Here is a 19,718-nt window from a genome sequence, read left to right as displayed (position 1 = left end):
ACATTCAAATTGACATTCTCAACCAATTTTAGCACAATTTTTATAATATTGATGCATAGTTTATTTCTGTTTTCAATTGAAATAAACTGTTGTTGAAATGATTGCAAAATGGTATACCTTTCTGCAGTTTCAAAACATCACTGAGGAAATAGAATACATCACCCAGCCTTAGTACATGATTATATTTGCATGTGAGCACTAAACTATTTTCCTATTTATCTCCCCTCCCCACTCTGCCTGCCAATCAACAGGCTTGTCAGCTTCTCCTGCAACAACAACAACAACAACAACAGCAACAACAGCAACAGCAGCTCCTGCAGAACCAGAGGAAGTTCCCTCAGCCTCAGCCTCTCAGGCAGCAGTCAGACCCACAACAGGTTAGCTGGCCTAGGCTTTTGTGAAATCTCCTAATAAGTAGTCAGGTGCTCAACCAGTATCGGCATGTAATTTGGGGTGGGGTTACTGCCTTTAAGATAAAAGTTGTTCGCTTAGCTTATTAGAAATTCAAATAACTTCTGTGATTGGGTAGACAAAATGGTTAAGCAATCTGGTTGTACTCACGATTCTCTGTGACCAGCTCTGCCTGTGTGGTGCCTTTACACCCTGGGATTTGAACTACATTGATTTTTTTCACCAGCTCAGTTTTTTCTCTATGAAATATTTGTCTGGAAAGGATCCATTGAGAGTCATTTGTGTCCGGCTTCTGAATGCCAGACCAATCAGCGAAATGCGAGGAAGGTTTAGAGGCGATGACAATCAGTGAGCAGTGCCGTATTTAGTAAGCAACAACAATAGCTGCACTGCTCACAATGGATTGTTTTCCTTGGGGAAAAACACTTTTAATTATTTCTAATCCAAAACCAGTGACTATTTCTAATCCAAAAACAGCGAGCAGTGCCGTATTTGGAAAACGACAACAATAGCTGTGCTACTCACTTATTTAAACCCTCCCTGTAGTTTGTTGGTTGGTCTGGCTTCCACCTGCCGGGCACAAACGATTCTTACTGGATCCTTTCCAGACTAATCTCATAACAAAAATACTGAGCTGGTGAGATTTAGGCTGGCTGTGCGAGGCTATATATCATACGCACATGATTTTGGGTGTGGCTTTGACTTTGGTTGCACACTATTTTATTATCAAAACTTTTGCTGCTTTTTATTTGTTATTGGTATGGTGGGAAACTGGGCCTTGGAATTTCCACGTTTTTCATTTCTTTTTGCTGAGGTATTGCCTTTAAACACTTGATGCCTCTTATTCGAAATTTGACGTACAAACACTGAATTGAAAACTTAATCCTGGGACATGAAATGGAAAAAAAAAACAACGTGAAAGGACCTAGGCGCTACTGTTTGTAAGAAATGTCTGGTTCAAACCATCTGTTGTGTAGAGAATGGTGAAAAGGGGAATCAAATACACCTTATGTAGGTCTAAAGACAGGAGGTGCTGTACATTGCTGTTTACTGTATTTCCCTGTTTTGGAGAATGTAATGTGAGGGGTTATGTGACTGTAATGCTCCCTGGGACAGTAACTGAGATTTAGTCACCTTCGTCAAAACAATTATTGAATGTTTGATTTTATTTCTAACATGTTAAAATAACAAAATAGAATATATAGGCAGGAATACAAAAACAAATGGAGATAACAGTGAACATATTTTGCAAACTCTGTAACAACACAAGTAATAACTAGTCCATGTTCGAAAAGGGCGTAGGATGAAGTAAAGAACTTTTCTGGTCCTACCCCTTTTTTATACATTATCAATCAAATCAAACCAAAACAAAATTTCAAAAGAAAACAAAAACAATGCATAGAAATCAAAATAAACAAAACAGCACAAGTCAAACAAGGCACCTTACATTTCATGTATTATGTCATGTTATTCCAGTCTACCTCTTTGTTCATCCATCCTATATCTGTTCAATGTGTTATTTTTAAAGAGGTCTTTAAACTTAATTAATGATACATCTTCACTTCTTTGTTCCATAGATTAACTCCTTTGATGGTTATAAGTTATATAAGTTTTGCATTTGTCCTCACTAATTGTTTTTTGAATATACATATTCCTCTGAGATCGTGTTTACTTTCCCTCATTTGGAACTACTTTTGGACACTGTTGGGTAACTGTGGATTTTTTACTCTGTACATGATTTGAATTGCTTTGAGGTAAACCAAATCTTTAAATTTTAGTGCTTTCAGTTTGATAAAGAGTGGGTTTGTTGGCTGTCTTTAAGTGGTTTTGTTTACAATTCTCATGGCTCTTTTTTGAAGGATGAAGATTGGAGCCGTTTGTTTTGTATGTGTTCCCCCACACTTCCACACATTAGGTGATGTATGGAAGTATGAAGGAACAGTACAAGGTGTATAGTACTGGTTGATGCAGGAGATCTTTGACTTTATATAATATTACAATTGACTTTGATATTTTTGCTTTAATATACTTTATATGTGGCTTCCAACATAATTTGTGTATTATTATACCAAGAAATTTGATTTCTGATACTCTTTCGATTTCTACATCATTTATCAGGAGCTTCTTGTTTGAGTTTGTTGACCGATTCCCAAATATCAGAAATTTTGTTTTGCTTAAATTTAGTGTTAGTTTATTTGAATTAAACAACTCTTTAGTTTCTTCAGTTAGTCTCCTACTGTATCCAAAAGTTGTTCCAAGTTCTCCCCACTGCAAAGTAAGTTTGTGTCATCTGCAAATAAAATCATTTTTAGTGTTTTGGAAACAGACCTGCCAACCTGTACACATTTTGCGTAGCAGGTACGCATTTTGACATCAAAGTACGCTGGTGCGATTTGTTACTCTAAACTACGCAAAAAAAAGCTGCTGACGCCGACGAGTTCAATTGCACGCGCAGTAGTCAAGTCTACCAGCAGTGCCTAGCCTGCCAAAAAGAGGAAGAAGAGTTCGACCAATCACAGCGCCGGATTCACCCCCCCCCCCGCCTTCACCCAAATATCAAGCTGGCGTGACTGACAAATGCGTAATTTCGTTTCAAGAGGCTGCAAATCGACGGCAGCATGCCATTGATTTTATCCCTCTCGTTGCCCCTCTTCACTCTGGCTGGCTGTTTCCTCAGGTGAGGAATGTGTGTGTGTCCTAACTAGCCTTGGAGTTAGGAAATTATCATGACTACAGACGACGAGTATACTGACAAGGAGCAAGCAACAGACCCACTAAAAAGAAGCGAGTCCATGCTCCCCTAAAGTTCCTCGCAACATATCAGGAGCAGTGGCCGTGCCCCGCCCCAAAAACTGCCGCACCATGCATTTTGCACATTGTGCAATTATGAGTTTGACATTAGCCACCAAAGCGCTTCAGGTAATAATATAGCTAAACTTCTAGTTACAAAGGCCTACATTCCCAGATAATTTTTCACTTAAATAGGCTACATTTTTTTCAATAGGCCTATATGATGTGTGCTTATATAAGCTGATTCAATTATTTAATTGTTAAATAAAATGGAAATCTCGAACAGAAACTTGGGTTTTATTCATAATTGACAGTGTTTACATTGCAACATAATTTTGTTTTACATTATATCATGTTTCTGTAAATACTTGAATCTGAAAACGTGTTACAATATACAAAATAAATTATTTCCATTTGTATTAAATAACAATGCAATTCACTTATGGCTATCGGTTTGTATAAGCACACATACAATGTACTCAAACTTTTGACTTTCAATGTATATAATAATATGGCCCAGGGCAGTGCAAGTGATATTTTAGAATCGGATCAAATTATACAATTTTGCCTGATCACTTTAACAGTCAAAACTAGAATTATAAAGAATGACGTGTGTGCATGCATGCCTATGCGTGTGTGTGTCTTGCAGACTGTCGGCGCCACATGAAGGGGAAAAAACTTTTAAAAACTGGCTGTTACATTCAGTCCCTAGAATTAAAGCATTATTCTTACAAGCACATGATTTGAGACCAATTTGGGCAGAAACCCTTTTCACTACATTCATTGTAGAACACAACTTGCCGTTAGCTGCTGCAGACCATGGCGGACCACTGTTTAAGAAGATGTTTCCTGATAGTGAGATAGCCAAACTGTATGGCTGTGCCAGAACCAAGACAGCCTCCATAGTAAAAACACTGGCCAGGAATGACGATGAGTGTATTACAGAAGCAATGAAGCGCTCTCCCTTCAGCCTTACTACAGATGGGAGCACAGATATGGAGAACATGAAAATGTACCCCATTGTGGTTAGGATTTTTGATGCCAGTCTTTGGAGGGTAGTTGTGATGTTGCTAAAGATTTGTGAATCCAGAGAGTCTACTGGAAGAGCAATATTTGAATTGCTTGATGGTGAACCGAAGAAGAGAGGCATACCATGGTCAAATTGTGTCCGCTTTGCAGCTCACAATGCTGCAGTTATGTAAGGCTTGGGGAAAGGCGTAGCAGCTTTTTTGAAGGCACAACATCCACACATCTACCTAGTTGGTTGTGCCTGCCACCTGATACACTTAGCTGCAGAGAGGGCATCCAGGCAGCTTAGTGTGACCATTGAGGACTTCCTTATCATCATTTATTACTATCTGGACAAAAGCAGCAAGAGGAAGTCAAGTCTACATCACATACAGTTCATGTGTGATGCAGAGGTGAGGGAGATCCTCAAGCTGGCCTCCACAAGATGGCTGTCTTTGGGGCAGTGTGTGAACTGTCTACTTCAGCAGTGGGGTCCTCTTACTGTTTTCTTTGAAAATGAAGTGGATGCAGGAAAGAAAAAGAAGACAGAACCGTCAGGTTCCTCCAAGTTGCCAAAGCCTCCATCTGGTTCTACCCAGAAGCCTAAAGCCACACCCTCCACCAGCATGCCAGCTACAATGCAGCCCAAGCTCCCTTCCTCTATCCCACCAAAGCTGCCCACACCTCCATCTGGTCCCACCCAGAAACGTAAAGGCACATCACTTACCAGCACACCAGAAGTTAAGCTCATGCACACCTTGCTGCAGAGTTTGACTTAACCAGATTCCTCTTCAAGCAAAATTAAATTGGAAAGAGCGCTGCAAAAGAAAAAACAAAACCCGAAAGATCCAAGAAAGAAGAGAAAAAGGATCTGACAAAACCTGAGAAGGTACTTGCTCACCAACCCCATGTCAAAGGTGTATTCATTCTTTCTGAAGCAAACCATACTTGTTTTTGACATCAGCAACCAAATAGTTCAAGAAGCAAAGCCATGCATGCATATCCTGCTTCCAACTTTGGAGCTGCAACTGCAAAAGGTATTGCTTTCTTTCTGTAAGCCTGGGCATGTGATCACTATGATGAATCAAATTGGTAAAGGTATCAAGCCAACAAGCGCAAGGGAAAATCAGCTGTCTGATGAAGAACTCTCAGTTGGCCAGGATACCCAAACCTTTATCCAAAGCCAGGGTAACCTAGAGCTGAAGCCATTCTTCAGAGATGTAAGGAAGTTCTTTTCATCTGCAGCTGACTACATGGTTTCCAAATTTTCATTTGGGGATGAGCTGCTTATGCATGCTGTTGTGGCAGACATAGCTAAGAGGCAATCTGTGAAATTCTGTTCTCTCCGGTTCTTTATCAGCCGCTTTCCTTGTATTCTACCTGAAGAGGTCACTGTGGATCAAGTGGAAGATGAGTTCCGGATGTATCAAATCGCCAGCTTTAAGGACAGCACCCTCAGCAAGCGCACTGATGAGGCCTGGCGAGACATTGGCCTGTTGAAGAGGGGAGGCAAGGAGATCTTCTCCAACCTTTCAGCAGTCATGCTTGGGATATTGGTTGTCTTCCATAGCAGTGCTGATTGCGAGAGGGTTTTCATTCTCGTTACAAAAAACAAGACCCAATACAGAGCCAGCCTGAGCGCTGACATAATAAAAGCGCCTTGGTGATAAGAAAGGTGATCATGGCTGCAAAGAGGACCGTCTGTCACATGAAAGGCTTCAGTGATGCTCTGCTCAGAAAGGCCAAGTCAGCAAGCTATGAGGCAAAGTGGTCAAAGCAGTCAAGTAAAAATGCTTCTTGCAAGTCAAAACCCAGGGCTTCAGCCTGCTCTGAACTGACTATATACAGTGCATCCAGAAAGTATTCACGCCCTTTCACTTTCCCCACATTTTATGTTACAGTCTTACTCCAAAATGGATTAAATTCCTTTGTTTCCTAATCAATCTACATATGATACCCCATAATGACAAAGCGAAAAAGGTTTTGTAGAATTTTTTGCAAATTTATTAAAAATAAAAAACTGAAATATTGCATGTACATAAGTATTCACACCCTTTACTTGGTTGAGGCACCCTTGGCAGCGATTACAGCCTCAAGTCTTCTTGGGTATGAAGCTACAAGCTTGGCACACCTATATTTGGGGTATTTCTCCCATTCTTCTCTGCAGATCCTCTCGAGCTCTGTAAGGTTAGATAGGGAGCGTCGCTGCACAGCTATTTTCAGGTCTTTCCAGAGATGTTCAATGGGGTTCAAGTCTTGGCTCTGGCTGGGCCACTCAAGGACATTCACAGACTTGTCCCGAAGCCACTCCTTCGTTGTCTTGGCTGTGTGCTTAAGGTCGTTGTCGTGTTGAAAGGTAAACCTTTGCCCCAGTCTGAGGTCCTGAGCGCTCTGGAGCAGGTTTTCATCAAGGATCTCTGTACTTTGCTCCATTCATCGTTCCCTCGATCCTGACTAGTCTCCCAGTTCCTGCTGCTGAAGAACATCCCCACTGCATGATGCTATCACCACCATGCTTCACTGTAGGGATGGTATTAGCAAGGTGATGAGAGGTGCCTGGTTTCCTCCAGATGTGACGTTTGGCATTCAGGCCAAAGAGTTCAATCTTGGTTTCATCATACCAGAGAATCTTGTTTCTCATGGTCTGAGAGTACTTAAGGTGCTTTCTTTCAAACTCCAAGTGGGCTGTCATGTGCCTTTTACTGAGCAGAGGCTTCCGTCTGGCAGCTCTACCATAAAGGCCTGATTGGTGGAGTGCTGCAGAGTTGGTTGTCCTTCTGGAAAGTTCTCCCATCTCCACAGAGGAACGCCGGAGCTCTGTCAGAGTGACCATTGGGTTCTTGGTCACTTCCCTGACCAAGGCTCCCGCGATTGCTCAGTTTGGCTTGGCGGCCAGCTCTAGGAAGAGTCCTGGTAGATCCGAACTTCTTCCATTTACGAATGATGGCGACCACTGTGCTCTTCGGGACCTTCAAAGCTGTAGACATTTTTTTGTACCCTTCCCCTGACATGTGCCTCGATACAATCCTGTCTCGGAGGTCCACAGACAATTCCTTTGACTTCATGGCTTGGTTTCTGCTCTGACATGCACTGTCAACAGTGGGACCTTATATAGACAGGTGTGTGCCTTTCCAAATCATGTCCAATCAATTGAATTTACTACAGGTGGACTCCAATCAAGATGTAGAAACATCTCAAGGACGATCAGTGGAAACAGGATGAACTTGAGGTCAATTTTGAGTGTCATAGCAAAGGGTGTGAATACTTATGTACATGCAGTATTTCAGTTTTTTATTTTTAATAAATTTGCAAAAATTTCTACAAAACCTTTTACACTTTGTGATTATGGGGTATTGTGTGTAGATTGATGAAAAAAAAAAGGAATTTAATCCATTTTGGAATAAGGCTGTAACATAACAAAATGTGGGGAAAGTGAAGGGGTGTGAATACTTTCCGGATGCACTATCAAAAGAGTTAACTTACTTGGTTAGTCATTTATATAACACTTGTACATGTTAAAAAAATGTCTCAGCTCTGTATGTTCTGTTGAACGGCTTTCACTGGTACAGTCAAATACATGTGCTTAAAGGGGACATAACATTTGCATTTTGTGATTTTTCTGTTATTTATATACAGTTATTATGTTGGATGTCTATGTTAAAACATGGACAAGGTTCCAAAACTTGAGGTGAACGTATGTAAAAATGTTCTCTGTAAGTCAAAACCCAGGAGTTCAGCCTGCTCTTAACTGACATCAGATTGTTCACACATACCCACAAACGACCATCTGTTCCAAAAATGTAAATATCTGTCTTTTCATTAAAGGAATTCTTCTCTAAAATATATGGTTGTATTGTTTTCTTCATAGCTGATTTATCTGTTGGATAACTTGATGATATGGTGATGAGTCGGGGACATGACCGTGTGCAAAGCGAAGTAGTGCAAAAGCACATGAACTAAGCATTGCACTGTTGTGGTACTCAAAATATTTTCCTAAGGTTGGCAGGTCTGCATATATTATTAATATACACTACCGTTCAAAAGTTGGGATCACCCAAACAATTTTGTGTTTTCCATGAAAAGTCACACTTATTCACCACCATATGTTGTGAAATGAATAGAAAATAGAGTCAAGACATTGACAAGGTTAGAAATAATGATTTGTATTTGAAATAAGATTTTTTTTACATCAAACTTTTCTTTCGTCAAAGAATCCTCCATTTGCAGCAATTACAGCATTGCAGACCTTTGGCATTCTAGCTGTTAATTTGTTGAGGTAATCTGGAGAAATTGCACCCCACGCTTCCAGAAGCAGCTCCCACAAGTTGGATTGGTTGGATGGGCACTTCTTGCGTACCATACGGTCAAGCTGCTCCCACAACAGCTCAATGGGGTTCAGATCTGGTGACTGCGCTGGCCACTCCATTACCGATAGAATACCAGCTGCCTGCTTCTGCTCTAAATAGTTCTTGCACAATTTGGAGGTGTGTTTAGGGTCATTGTCCTGTTGTAGGATGAAATTGGCTCCAATCAAGCGCTGTCCACTGGGTATGGCATGGCGTTGCAAAATGGAGTGATAGCCTTCCTTATTCAGAATCCCTTTTACCCTGTACAAATCTCCCACCTTACCAGCACCAAAGCAACCCCAGACCATCACATTACCTCCACCATGCTTAACAGATGGCGTCAGGCATTCTTCCAGCATCTTTTCATTTGTTCTGCGTCTCACAAACGTTCTTCTTTGTGATCCAAACACCTCAAACTTGGATTCATCCGTCCACAACACTTTTTTCCAGTCTTCCTCTGTCCAATGTCTGTGTTCTTTTGCCCATCTTAATCTTTTTCTTTTATTGGTCAGTCTCAGATATGGCTTTTTCTTTGCCACTCTGCCCTGAAGCCCAGAATCCCGCAGCCGCCTCTTCACTGTAGATGTTGACACTGGTGTTTTGCAGGTACTATTTAATGAAGATGCCAGTTGGGGACCTGTGAGGCGTCTGTTTCTCAAACTAGAGACTCTAATGTACTTATCTTCTTGCTCAGTTGTGCAACGCGGCCTCCCACTTCTTTTTCTACTCTGGTTAGAGCCTGTTTGTGCTGTCCTCTGAAGGGAGTAGTACACACCGGTGTAGGAAATCTTCAATTTCTTAGCAATTTCTCGCATGGAATAGCCTTCATTTCTAAGAACAAGAATAGACTGTCGAGTTTCAGATGAAAGTTCTCTTTTTCTGGCCATTTTGAGCGTTTAATTGACCCCACAAATGTGATGCTCCAGAAACTCAATCTGCTCAAAGGAAGGTCAGTTTTGTAGCTTCTGTAACGAGCTAAACTGTTTTCAGATGTGTGAACATGATTGCACAAGGGTTTTCTAATCATCAATTAGCCTTCTGAGCCAATGAGCAAACACATTGTACCATTAGAACACTGGAGTGATAGTTGCTTGAAATGGGCCTCTATACACCTATGTAGATATTGCACCAAAAACCAGACATTTGCAGCTAGAATAGTCATTTACCACATTAGCAATGTATAGAGTGTATTTCTTTAAAGTTAAGACTAGTTTAAAGTTATCTTCATTGAAAAGTACAGTGCTTTTCCTTCAAAAATATGGACATTTCAATGTGATCCCAAACTTTTGAACGGTAGTGTACAAAATAAACAACAATGGCCCCAACACTGAGCCTTGAGAAACCTCACACTTAACCTTCATTAAGTGTGTGTAAAGTGCGTATCTTGTAGGACATACCACCGAAGGATAGCAATCAGCCAAGTAGGACATAAATGTAAAAATGACGTAGCAATCCAGTACGGTAATCAAGTCAGGGTCTGGCATCGGGCCCTAAATATAAGGCCATCTTGCCCTTCTATCTTAAGTGTCAAAGTGTAGTATGAAACTATGTTGTCTGTGTCTCTTTACCATTTTCAGTACAAATTGCTGTCATGATTATCACCTTGAACCCTGTCCTCCCCAGCTTGCGAGGATCATGGCTATTCTCCAGCAGCAGAGACAACATCAGCAGGGAAGTTTGGGTGGAGCAGGGGGAGGGGCACCAGGAGGAGGGAGTTCCAAACTGTCTCCCTCTCACTTGGGAGGAGTCACATCCAAACAACCCATGGTAGACCCCCTACCCCACCCTGGAATGGGTGGCCCGTTGTCAGACCTTCATGCCAAAACCCAGGGGATGTACTCGGGTGAGTCCAGCAGGCAGTGAATGCAGGGTTATGACTCAGTAGGATGCATATGTCAGATGTGATACATGTTGTTAGATCTACATTACTGTATCAGTAACCATCCCTAGCTTGCATAACGCTCAATAATGCTTATCTATATGCAATGTTAAATAGTTTAGGGTCAGGATCTGTAAAAACAACTGAAATAATTCTGCTTTCCCTCAAGATGCCCATTTCTTACTTTTTGATGGTTTAAATCCATTTGTCATGAGCATTTTATGGGGGTCCTTATGTCAAACTATTCCAGACTGACATATTACGTTTAGGAACATGTGTTTCTTGGATACTGTGTTATCGCTGTTAATGCTTTCAAAGACCTCCTTAGCTGAAGTGGCCACCCCGGTCGTCCCCTACACCTGTATCCAAGGCACACTGCCATACAATGTAGCTGGCTTGCCCGTATGCTGTCTGCCCACTCAGTTGGAGATCCAAGAGCTTGCTATAGGATTATATTCAAATAATTTATATTGCCTTGGTTGTCACAACAACTGTTTCCATTTTAATAACCTCCAACCTTCAGTGTATTTTGATTGATGTCGGCGTGATAAAATTGACGTATTTAAAAAAAACAGCAGACCAGGCAACATTAGGGCAACGCAGCCTGCCCACTAATGTTTCTGTTAACAATGATGTTCTTCTCGTGTCAGGGCTTGCTGCTGGTAGTAACTTGTCAGGACTGGAACTGGGTTCCATGATGGGAGGAATGGGAGGGATGAAGGATGCGGGAGGGCAGCAGTCACGCTTCAAATGGATGATGGAGGGACACTCCCCAGCTCCGTCACCCCCTGACACTGCTCTTCACAAGAACGGTAGGTCAACAGATCGTTTGAAAAATGAATCTTGCAGAGACGGGTTACACACCTATGAGAATTTACACCTGTCATCCTGCTTTGGTTGCCTATTTCGTCACTGATATCTTTAGTGTACAGTAGTGAAATACATTTTTTGAAATTGTTTTATCTGTCTGTCTGATCTTATTTCTCTCATGTTCCATTCCCAAGGTCCCTTACCCAACTCTATAAAGGCGGGAGGAGGTTCACCTTATTCCCAGTATGAGCTGCTGGGGGGTGATGGTTTAGGAATGCCTCCTCAAGGCCCTGCGGACAACTGGCACAGAACTCCTGGGAGCAAGATGGGCACCAAGCCTGGCACATCCAGTTGGCCCCCAGGTAACTGCCTCTTTCTCTGCCTTTCAAAGCAAAGATTATACAATAAAGCTCTGGTTGAACACTATGCAATCTAACTGTATCTGATATGAGCTCAGATAATGGACAGCTATGTTTTAATGAAGAAATATGCCAACCTGGCCAGTTTTTTTTTTTTTTTTTTTTTTTTGGATTTATATGTATGTGGTTGTGTTAATTTTTGATGCCATTGATCTTGTTTTATGTACAACCGAAAGCAACCACTGCAGAAATAGTGAGGCAGACAGCTAGGAAGGTACTTGGTGTGTCATCAGGTCAGAGGAAGGAAGACAAGGAGACTTGGTGGTAGAACGAGGAATTACAGCAAAGTATACAGAGGAAGAGGTAAGCAAAGAAGATGTGGAATAGTCAGAGAGACGAAGAAAGTAGCCAGGAATACAAAGAGATGCAGCGTAAAGCAAAGAGAGAGGTGGCAAAGGAGAAGGCGTATGGAGAGTTGTATGAGAGATTAGACACCAAGGAAGGAGAAAATGACTTGTACCAATTGGCTAGACAGAGGGACCAAGCTGGGAAGATGTGCAGCAGGTAAGGGCGATCAAGGATAGAGATGGAAATGTGCTGACAAGTGAGGAGAGTGTGTTGAGAAGGTGGAAGGAGTACTTTCAGGGGCTGATGGATGAAGAAAATGAGAGAGAGAAGGTTGGATGACGTGGGGATAGTAAATCAAGGAGGAAGTGAGGGCAGCTATGAAGAGGATGAAAAGTGGAAAGGCAGTTGGTCCTGATGACATACCTGTGGCGGCATGAAGATGTTTAGGAGAGATGGCAGTGGAGTTTTTAACTTGATTGTTTAACAATCTTGGAAAGTGAGAGGATGCCTGAGGAGTGGAGAAGAAGCATACTGGTACCGATTTTCAAGAAGAAGGGTGATGTGCAGAACTGTAGCAACTTCAGAGGTATACAGTTGACAAGCCACAGCATGAAGATATGGGAAAGAGTAATCGAAGCTAGGTTAAGAGGAGAGGTGACAATTAGCGAGCAGCAGTATGGTTTCATGCCACGAAAGAGCACTACAGATGCAATGTTTGCTTTGAGAATGTTGATTGAGAAGTATAGAGAAGGCCAGAGGGAGTTACATTGTGTCTTTGTGGATTTAGAGAAAGCATATGACAGGGTGCTGAGAGAGGAGGTGTGGTATTGTATGAGGAAGTCGGGAGTTGCAGAGAAGTATGTAGGAGCGGTGCAGGATATGTATGAGGGAAGTGTGACAGTGGTGAGGTGTGCAGTTGGAATGACAGATGGGTTCAAGGTGGAGGTGGGATTACCTCAAGGATCAGCTCTGAGTCCTTTCTTATTTGCAATGGTGATGGACAGGTTGACGGATGAGATCAGGCAGGAGTCTCAGTGGACTATGATGTTTGCGGATGACATTGTGATCTGTAGCGAGAGTAGGGTGCAGGTTGAGGAGAGCCTTGAGAGGTGGAGGTATGCACTGGAGAGAAGAGGAATGAAAGTCAGAAGGAACAAGACGGAATACCTATGCGTGAATGAGAGGGAGGACAGTGGAATGGTGAGGACGGAAGGAGCAGAGGTGATGAAGGCGTATGAGTTTAAATACTTGGTGTCAACTGTCCAAAGTAACGGGGAGTGCAGAAGAGAGGTGAAGACGAGAGTGCAGGCAGGGTGGAGTGGGTGGAGAAGAGTGTCAGGAGTGATTTGCAACAGAAGGGTACCAGCAAGAGTTAAAGGGAAGGTTTACAAGATGGTTGTGAGACCAGCTATGTTATATGGTTTGGAGACAGTGGCACTGACGAAAAGACAGGAGGTGGAGCTGGAGGTTGCAGAGTTGAAGATGCTAAGATTTTCCTTGGAATGATGAAGGACAGGATTAGGAATGATTATATTAGAGGGACAGCTCAGGTTGGACGGTTTGGAGGTAAGACTGAGATGGCTTGGACATGTGTGGAGGAGAGATGCTGGGCATATTGGGAGAAGGATGCTGAATATGGAGCTGCCTAGGAAGAGGAAAAGAGGAAGACCAAAGAGGAGGTTTATGGATGTAGTGAGGGAGGACATGCCGGTGGCTGGTGTAACAGATGAAGATGCAGAGGACAGGAAGAAATGGAAACGGATGATCCGCTGTGGCGACCCCTAACGGGAGCAGCCGAAAGCAGTAGTAGTACAACCCAGAGCAAACAAGCACAACTTAGCCACACTCCTGAATTTCGTAGTTTTCTTATCACTGAGATAAATTAGAATACATAAAGCTATGTAAAAATTTACATTCAAGCTCAGATAGTATTCTGCAACATATTCTTCATGATTAGTGTGCATGCCTACAAGAGAGCCTTTCTCGACATTACTCATGCGCATGACATTCTGTTGATGTTGCAACATATACACAATTTTGTGCATTGTATAATCTGTTACAAGTTTGCCAGTAACTTAATAGCTGTAGTTCCCATGGAAACACTCCAGCATTGCAGTGTTATGTAGCAACAAAAGAGATTAGAGTATTTTGTAGGATTTTACCTATATTGGTATCCCAGTTCAATCCATAGGAATATGGTAGTGTTCCTCTTTGTGTTGGAGTCAGAACTATTTGGCTGGTCCCATGTCTGTTGACCTGCCACAATGTTGAATAGCAACGGATATGACCTGAAAATCAACAGCGTGTATTATTGACTCAGCTCATCATCAGTTGTCTTGTTTTTATGGTGACAGAGTTCCAGCCAGGTGTACCCTGGAAAGGGATCCAGAGTGCCGGAGACCCGGAGTCTGACCCCTACATCACCCCTGGAAGTGTTTTGGGTTCCTCAGGAACCCCCAGCCTCAATGATTCTGACCATCAATTACTGCGAGACAACACAGGTAACTAGCGAGCATGTCCCCATAAAATGAATGTTGTGAAGGCCATGGGTCTTTTGTTTATGGTTTATGGATGCCTTTCTAACAGCATATTTCAGTCTTCTATCTAATCATCCCCCCTTTTTTTGTACAACACTTGTGTTATAAACAAAGGGAACCACTAAAATGTTACTGAAAAGTTGTACCAGATAGTTTCTGTATTGCCCCAAGTGAAAGCAAAAATACATAACTGTAGTTGTAAAATGTAATGGTTTTGGTTGTATTTTGTGGTTTTGGCCAGCATTTGTATGAACCTTAACCAGTAAATAACAACACTATACTAAAATGCAACATCTCAAACTGTATAACTAAGTATTTCTTCAGAATAATCATTTTGCATATTATTACGGTCTGTGTTATGACGTGGCGTTGATGTTGCCTGTCTGTTGTGTGTTGCAGGGCCAAACCCCTCCCTCAACACCTCGCTGCCTTCACCTGGTGCCTGGCCCTATAGTGCCTCAGACAGCCACCTCGGCAATGCACACAGCACAGGTGGCTTTTCAGAATCTTTTTCTCTACTTCTTGACATTCTTTTTCTTCTTTGTCACTGTTTTTCTTTTTTTGCCCTTGTTTTTCCATCTTATGCAAGATCTTAACTAGCACATTATTTTGGACAGATTTGAAATGAATTAGCCGCTGTGTCCTTTCCATTCCCATTTCTGTGGTCTGTTTGTTTACCTCTTTCCACGCCCTCTCCCACAACTCCCAACTTCCTCTTTAGCAAAGTACTCTGAATACAAGCCCAGCTGGCCCCCAGAGCCCATAGGACACAACAAGCTGTGGAAGACCAATCGCAGCAGCTCCCAGCTGCCACGCCCCCCTCCTGGCTTAACCAGTCAAAAGCACGCCTCACCGTCCCCATGGGGTAGCGGAGGCCCACGATTGGCCAGGGGCTGGGGAGGGAGTGGAGCAAGCCAGGATTTAAGATTTGGGCCAGGTATAGTTTGTGCTTTGTGAAGAAACTGGAACAGATTTACCACTCTTAGCAATTTGCACCCAATGTAAAACCTGACCTTTTTAATGAGAAACAATCCTTCATATGATAAAAATATGATGCCTACAAAATTGAAACATGTAGAATGCACTGCAGTAAGGAAAGCAAGTATTAAAGCTGTCTTTATGTAAATTCAATAGTCTTTAAGTGTTATGTTAGTCATAGCTGTCATTTTTAATGTCCATACTAATTGTCATCTCCTTTTCACCCTCCTTCCTTTTCTCTTTGTCTCCATCTCGCCTCCTTTTTCTGTAAAGGCTCAGCTTGGAGTGATGGTGTGGCCTCCAGAGGCAGCTGCTGGTTGCTGCTGAGCAACCTGACCCCTCAGGTAGAGAAGGGGGAGGAGTTGCAGTGGAAACTAAAGCTACAGTATAAAGGGACATAGCAGAGTGAGGGACTGCTGTAGTAGATAGGGAGCAGGAAAGTAAAATGGGGAAATATTAACAATATCACCACCAGCGATGCTGTGAGCTGTAATTTTAATGTTCTCACAACCCATCAGCAGAGCAAAATTTATTGTGGCCGTAAAATAAAATGGCTGCCCAGACGTTGGCCAAGGATTTGAATTTGAAAGCATTAAACCATCTCTCTCATTTATCAGCATTCCCCTCCAGTCTATCTTATGCAAATTGAATGGAATCATGCGTGACCCAGACGTAATTGGATTGTGAAGTTGGATGATCCATTTAATCAATTAAAGATTGCATGAATGACTCTGGCATGGAATGGCTGCTCTGGGAAAAACACAGGATGGAAAATGTTTAATTATGCAGCTTTACACAGTTGTTTTTCTTTTTTTGTCTTTAGTACAGTGAAATGGCATGTGTGCTCATACACAAACAGATTCATTCACCAATCATCTCTTAATGTCTGTGTGACAGAATTGCATATCAGAATAATGTCAGTTTAAAATCTCACTACATATTTAATTTACACGTCCTTGTATATGTAACCAATCTTACATCACCTCTCAGACTCTCCCTGATCTTTTCTTTGTCCTATTAATCGATTGCTCAATGCTGAGTACAATAAGCATTGTCAAACACAAACACACACTGAAACCTTTACTCCTAACACCCATTTTCTCTTTCTCTTTCTCTATAGATTGATGGCTCCACGCTGAGAACTATCTGCATGCAACACGGTCCCCTGCTGACCTTCCACCTAGGCTTGACCCAGGGCAGTGCTCTGATTCGCTACAGCAGTCGACAGGAAGCAGCCAAGGCCCAGGGTGCACTGCACATGTAGGTTAACCCCTAACCTAAGCACACACCTTGTTTTATATTTCCCACCCAGTCTTGTACACTGACAAACTACAGAGCAAAATGATGTGATTTCTTGATGCACAGCATATGAGAATGTTCTCTCCTAAACTATCATGCACAAATAATCAATACTTAACACATTTCTGTTCCATTCCCTTTTCCATATTGCTATTCCTGCCCTATTTTTCCCCATCTTCCTCTCAGGTGTGTTCTGGGCAATACCACAATCCTGGCGGAGTTTGTGAGTGAGGAGGAAGTCGCTCGCTATTTTGCACATTCCCAGGCTGGAGTGGCAGAGGGAGCAAGCCCAGGAGGGGCAGGAGCGGGTGGGACGCAGGGGTCATCTGGAACAGGCACAGCTGTGGCCAGCAGTGGAGGCAGCTCCCCAGGGAGTGAGCGGAGTGGAACTACAGGCGGAAATGGCAGTGCAGGAGGTGGAGCAGCAGTGCTAGGCAGTGTGGGGTCCTCTAGCAGCAGCTGGCAGAGTCTGGATGGTACAGGCAATTCCTCAGAAGGCTCCTCAGCCCAAGGACCCGGGCTGAGCATATTTTCCCAGTGGAGCACCAATGGGGCAGGGGAAGGAATGGGAGGTGCAGGTGGAGGAGGGATCGGGGGAGTAGAGTCCGGGAGGTCTGGGCTTTGGGGAGGGGTGAGTGCAGGGTACCCAAGCAGCAGCCTGTGGGGGGCACCCCAATTGGAGGAAAGGCACCAAATGGACAGCCCTGCCGCTTTGTTGCCTGGCGACCTGCTGGGGGGAGGAGCTGATTCCATCTGATTTTCCCCCTTCATTTTTCAAGTATAGGTTTAGACACACTGACACAACCACATACACTGGGAAACACATGTACTTACTATGGCACACAGACACCACACACACACATACACACACATACATACATTGTATGCATATTAATGTACTACACATATACACACACTTGCATACATGTACGTTGTATGCATATTAATGTACACATACATATAGCAGAAATGTGAGACATGCTTACACACATTCTTGTGGCCAGACTTAAGCTATTATATAAACAAATGCAGGGACTGTTAGATGTGTATACGGCCTTTTTTCCACAGATGAAGATTTCAACTGCTTAGACTTGAACCTGTAAAAGAATGAAAAGTCAGTCAGTCATTCTTAAAGATTTGACTGGATTGAGATGTGCTTAGTAAATAGGGGACTTTTCAAATGATTTACATACACGTGCACACACCAAATACAGATGAGCCTTCAAACATGTTGGCACTGTAAACAGCATTACCTGCATCGTATAAGAGAACTTAGAACTACTACATGATGTGAGGTGAACGTGCAGTTTGCATTCATGTCCCTTAAAAACGGAGACTGAATCCAAACACATGCAAACAAACAGCTCTGATTGACAACAGAACTGTCTCTTACTGTGTATGTTAAGTTTATTTGTATGTATGGTTGTTTTAATTTTTTTTTGAACAGTGGAAATATTGAACAATGTCATTGTTCCATTTTCAAAATGCTGACCACCTACTGTTGTATCTCTCACACACACTTATTCTCCCTCAATCACGTTTGTTACTGTTGCAATGATAAATGTTGAATTGCTGGCAGTTTGAAGCTATCTTGCATTTCTCCATGTGTCGAATGCTGTGCACAGTATGATGCACAAGTCGTGAACGTGTGTATGAGTGAGACTGAGACCAAGTTAGTGGATTTAACCACCGTTGCTGTGCGTGTGTGAGAATGTAAGGATAATGTATGTGCGCATGTTACTGCCTGTCATACGTGTGAGCAAGGCTGCTTACTATACAGAAGGTCTATACGAAAATGTTTTGAGTATTCGATATACTGCTGACTGTGTGTTCAACAAATATTGGCACTAATGCTTTTTTCTCCTTCTCATTCTAAGTTGTGTGTTTTTTAGCAGACTGTCTTTTTTTATCGTCCGACTTGCAATAATAAAAGAACATTTTAATGATACAAAGAGCTGAAGGCATATGTGTTGAGGAAAAAGGACATGCCAAATCTTATCAAACTGTGTGGAGTGGTCGGGAGGGGTGGGGTGGGTTGTTTACAGATGCAGAAGAGTTACCATACGTTTTTATGTTTTGTTGTTGTGTATTCGTTTTAAATTAAGACAGGCTTTAACACTCCTGTTCAGTGTTTTCGTTTTGAGATTTTACAAAGGAAAATTTATTTAAACAAATGAGAACAAGATTAATAATAAAGATGAAATGTATTGGCTTCTAGAATTGTTGGGTGGTCTTTTCTATGGTGGTTTGTGTGTGCATATGCAAAATAAGTGTTTCTTAAACTAACAGTGCTAAGGTGTTTTATGCATTAACCACTCTTGCACCGAACTATTCCTGTTTAGAAACTGCTGTTACACTAAACGCAATTCAAGATTTGCAATTGACTGGAATTAGATGCAGTATTTGCTACAGTTAAACAATACTTAGTCGAAGGAATCTTTACAATGGCAGCCCTGAGGATAGGGCTCATGAAGTCTGTCTAGGAATGCACGAGTTGATTTATTAAGAGTTTTGGGGTGTTTATGCAGAAAGCTCTCTTGCAGATGTAAAAGTAATATGTGGAATCATGAGGAAAGGGACTGTGTGACCTTTATGGTCTGGAATACCGAAACAAGCGAAGTCCATTGGTCACCCGCATGTTCTCATCCGAACAGTTCCTGTTTACCAGCCACAACTTATTAGTGACTTAAGATGATGCTTACTGTCTGGAATTATGTTTTTTTTTTCTGATGCAACAAGTGATTTATTACTCATGCACATTACACTGTGGCATATTGGTCGCTCATTGCAATTTTTGACTTGTATGACCAGAGGTGAGAGACCGCGTAGGATTCTTCAGACTAAGACATGTTTATGACAAGAGCTTTCTCAAATCGCACATTGTGTTGTCTAGCAGGCAGATGTCCTTGGACAGAGTTGCAAACTTTTCTGTGAAACTTCCAACTGCCTGTGG

The 19,718-nt window shown here is 42.3% G+C and overlaps 1 protein-coding gene across 2 annotated transcripts in view; it reads left to right on the top strand.

The window, feature by feature from the left end:
* LOC130119050 (trinucleotide repeat-containing gene 6B protein-like) overlaps positions 1–18,985 on the top strand; it is a 41,517-nt gene extending 22,532 nt beyond the window's left edge. For both annotated transcript variants that reach the window (XM_056287433.1, XM_056287434.1), the window contains exons 12-21: positions 252–377; positions 10,179–10,398; positions 11,085–11,246; positions 11,439–11,606; positions 14,306–14,452; positions 14,888–14,980; positions 15,210–15,425; positions 15,740–15,810; positions 16,587–16,726; positions 16,952–18,985. In XM_056287433.1, the coding sequence (XP_056143408.1) occupies positions 252–377; positions 10,179–10,398; positions 11,085–11,246; positions 11,439–11,606; positions 14,306–14,452; positions 14,888–14,980; positions 15,210–15,425; positions 15,740–15,810; positions 16,587–16,726; positions 16,952–17,522 (1,914 nt within the window). In that variant the 3' untranslated portion in view covers positions 17,523–18,985. The remainder of the gene's footprint in view (positions 1–251; positions 378–10,178; positions 10,399–11,084; positions 11,247–11,438; positions 11,607–14,305; positions 14,453–14,887; positions 14,981–15,209; positions 15,426–15,739; positions 15,811–16,586; positions 16,727–16,951) is intronic.
* The last annotated feature ends 733 nt before the right edge of the window (positions 18,986–19,718 follow it).

This window comes from Lampris incognitus, chromosome 10 (genome assembly GCF_029633865.1).
Source record: "Lampris incognitus isolate fLamInc1 chromosome 10, fLamInc1.hap2, whole genome shotgun sequence".
NCBI lineage: Eukaryota > Metazoa > Chordata > Actinopteri > Lampriformes > Lampridae > Lampris > Lampris incognitus.
The sequence above is the reverse complement of the archived record's forward strand: the minus strand, read 5'-3'. Positions and strand labels throughout refer to the sequence as shown.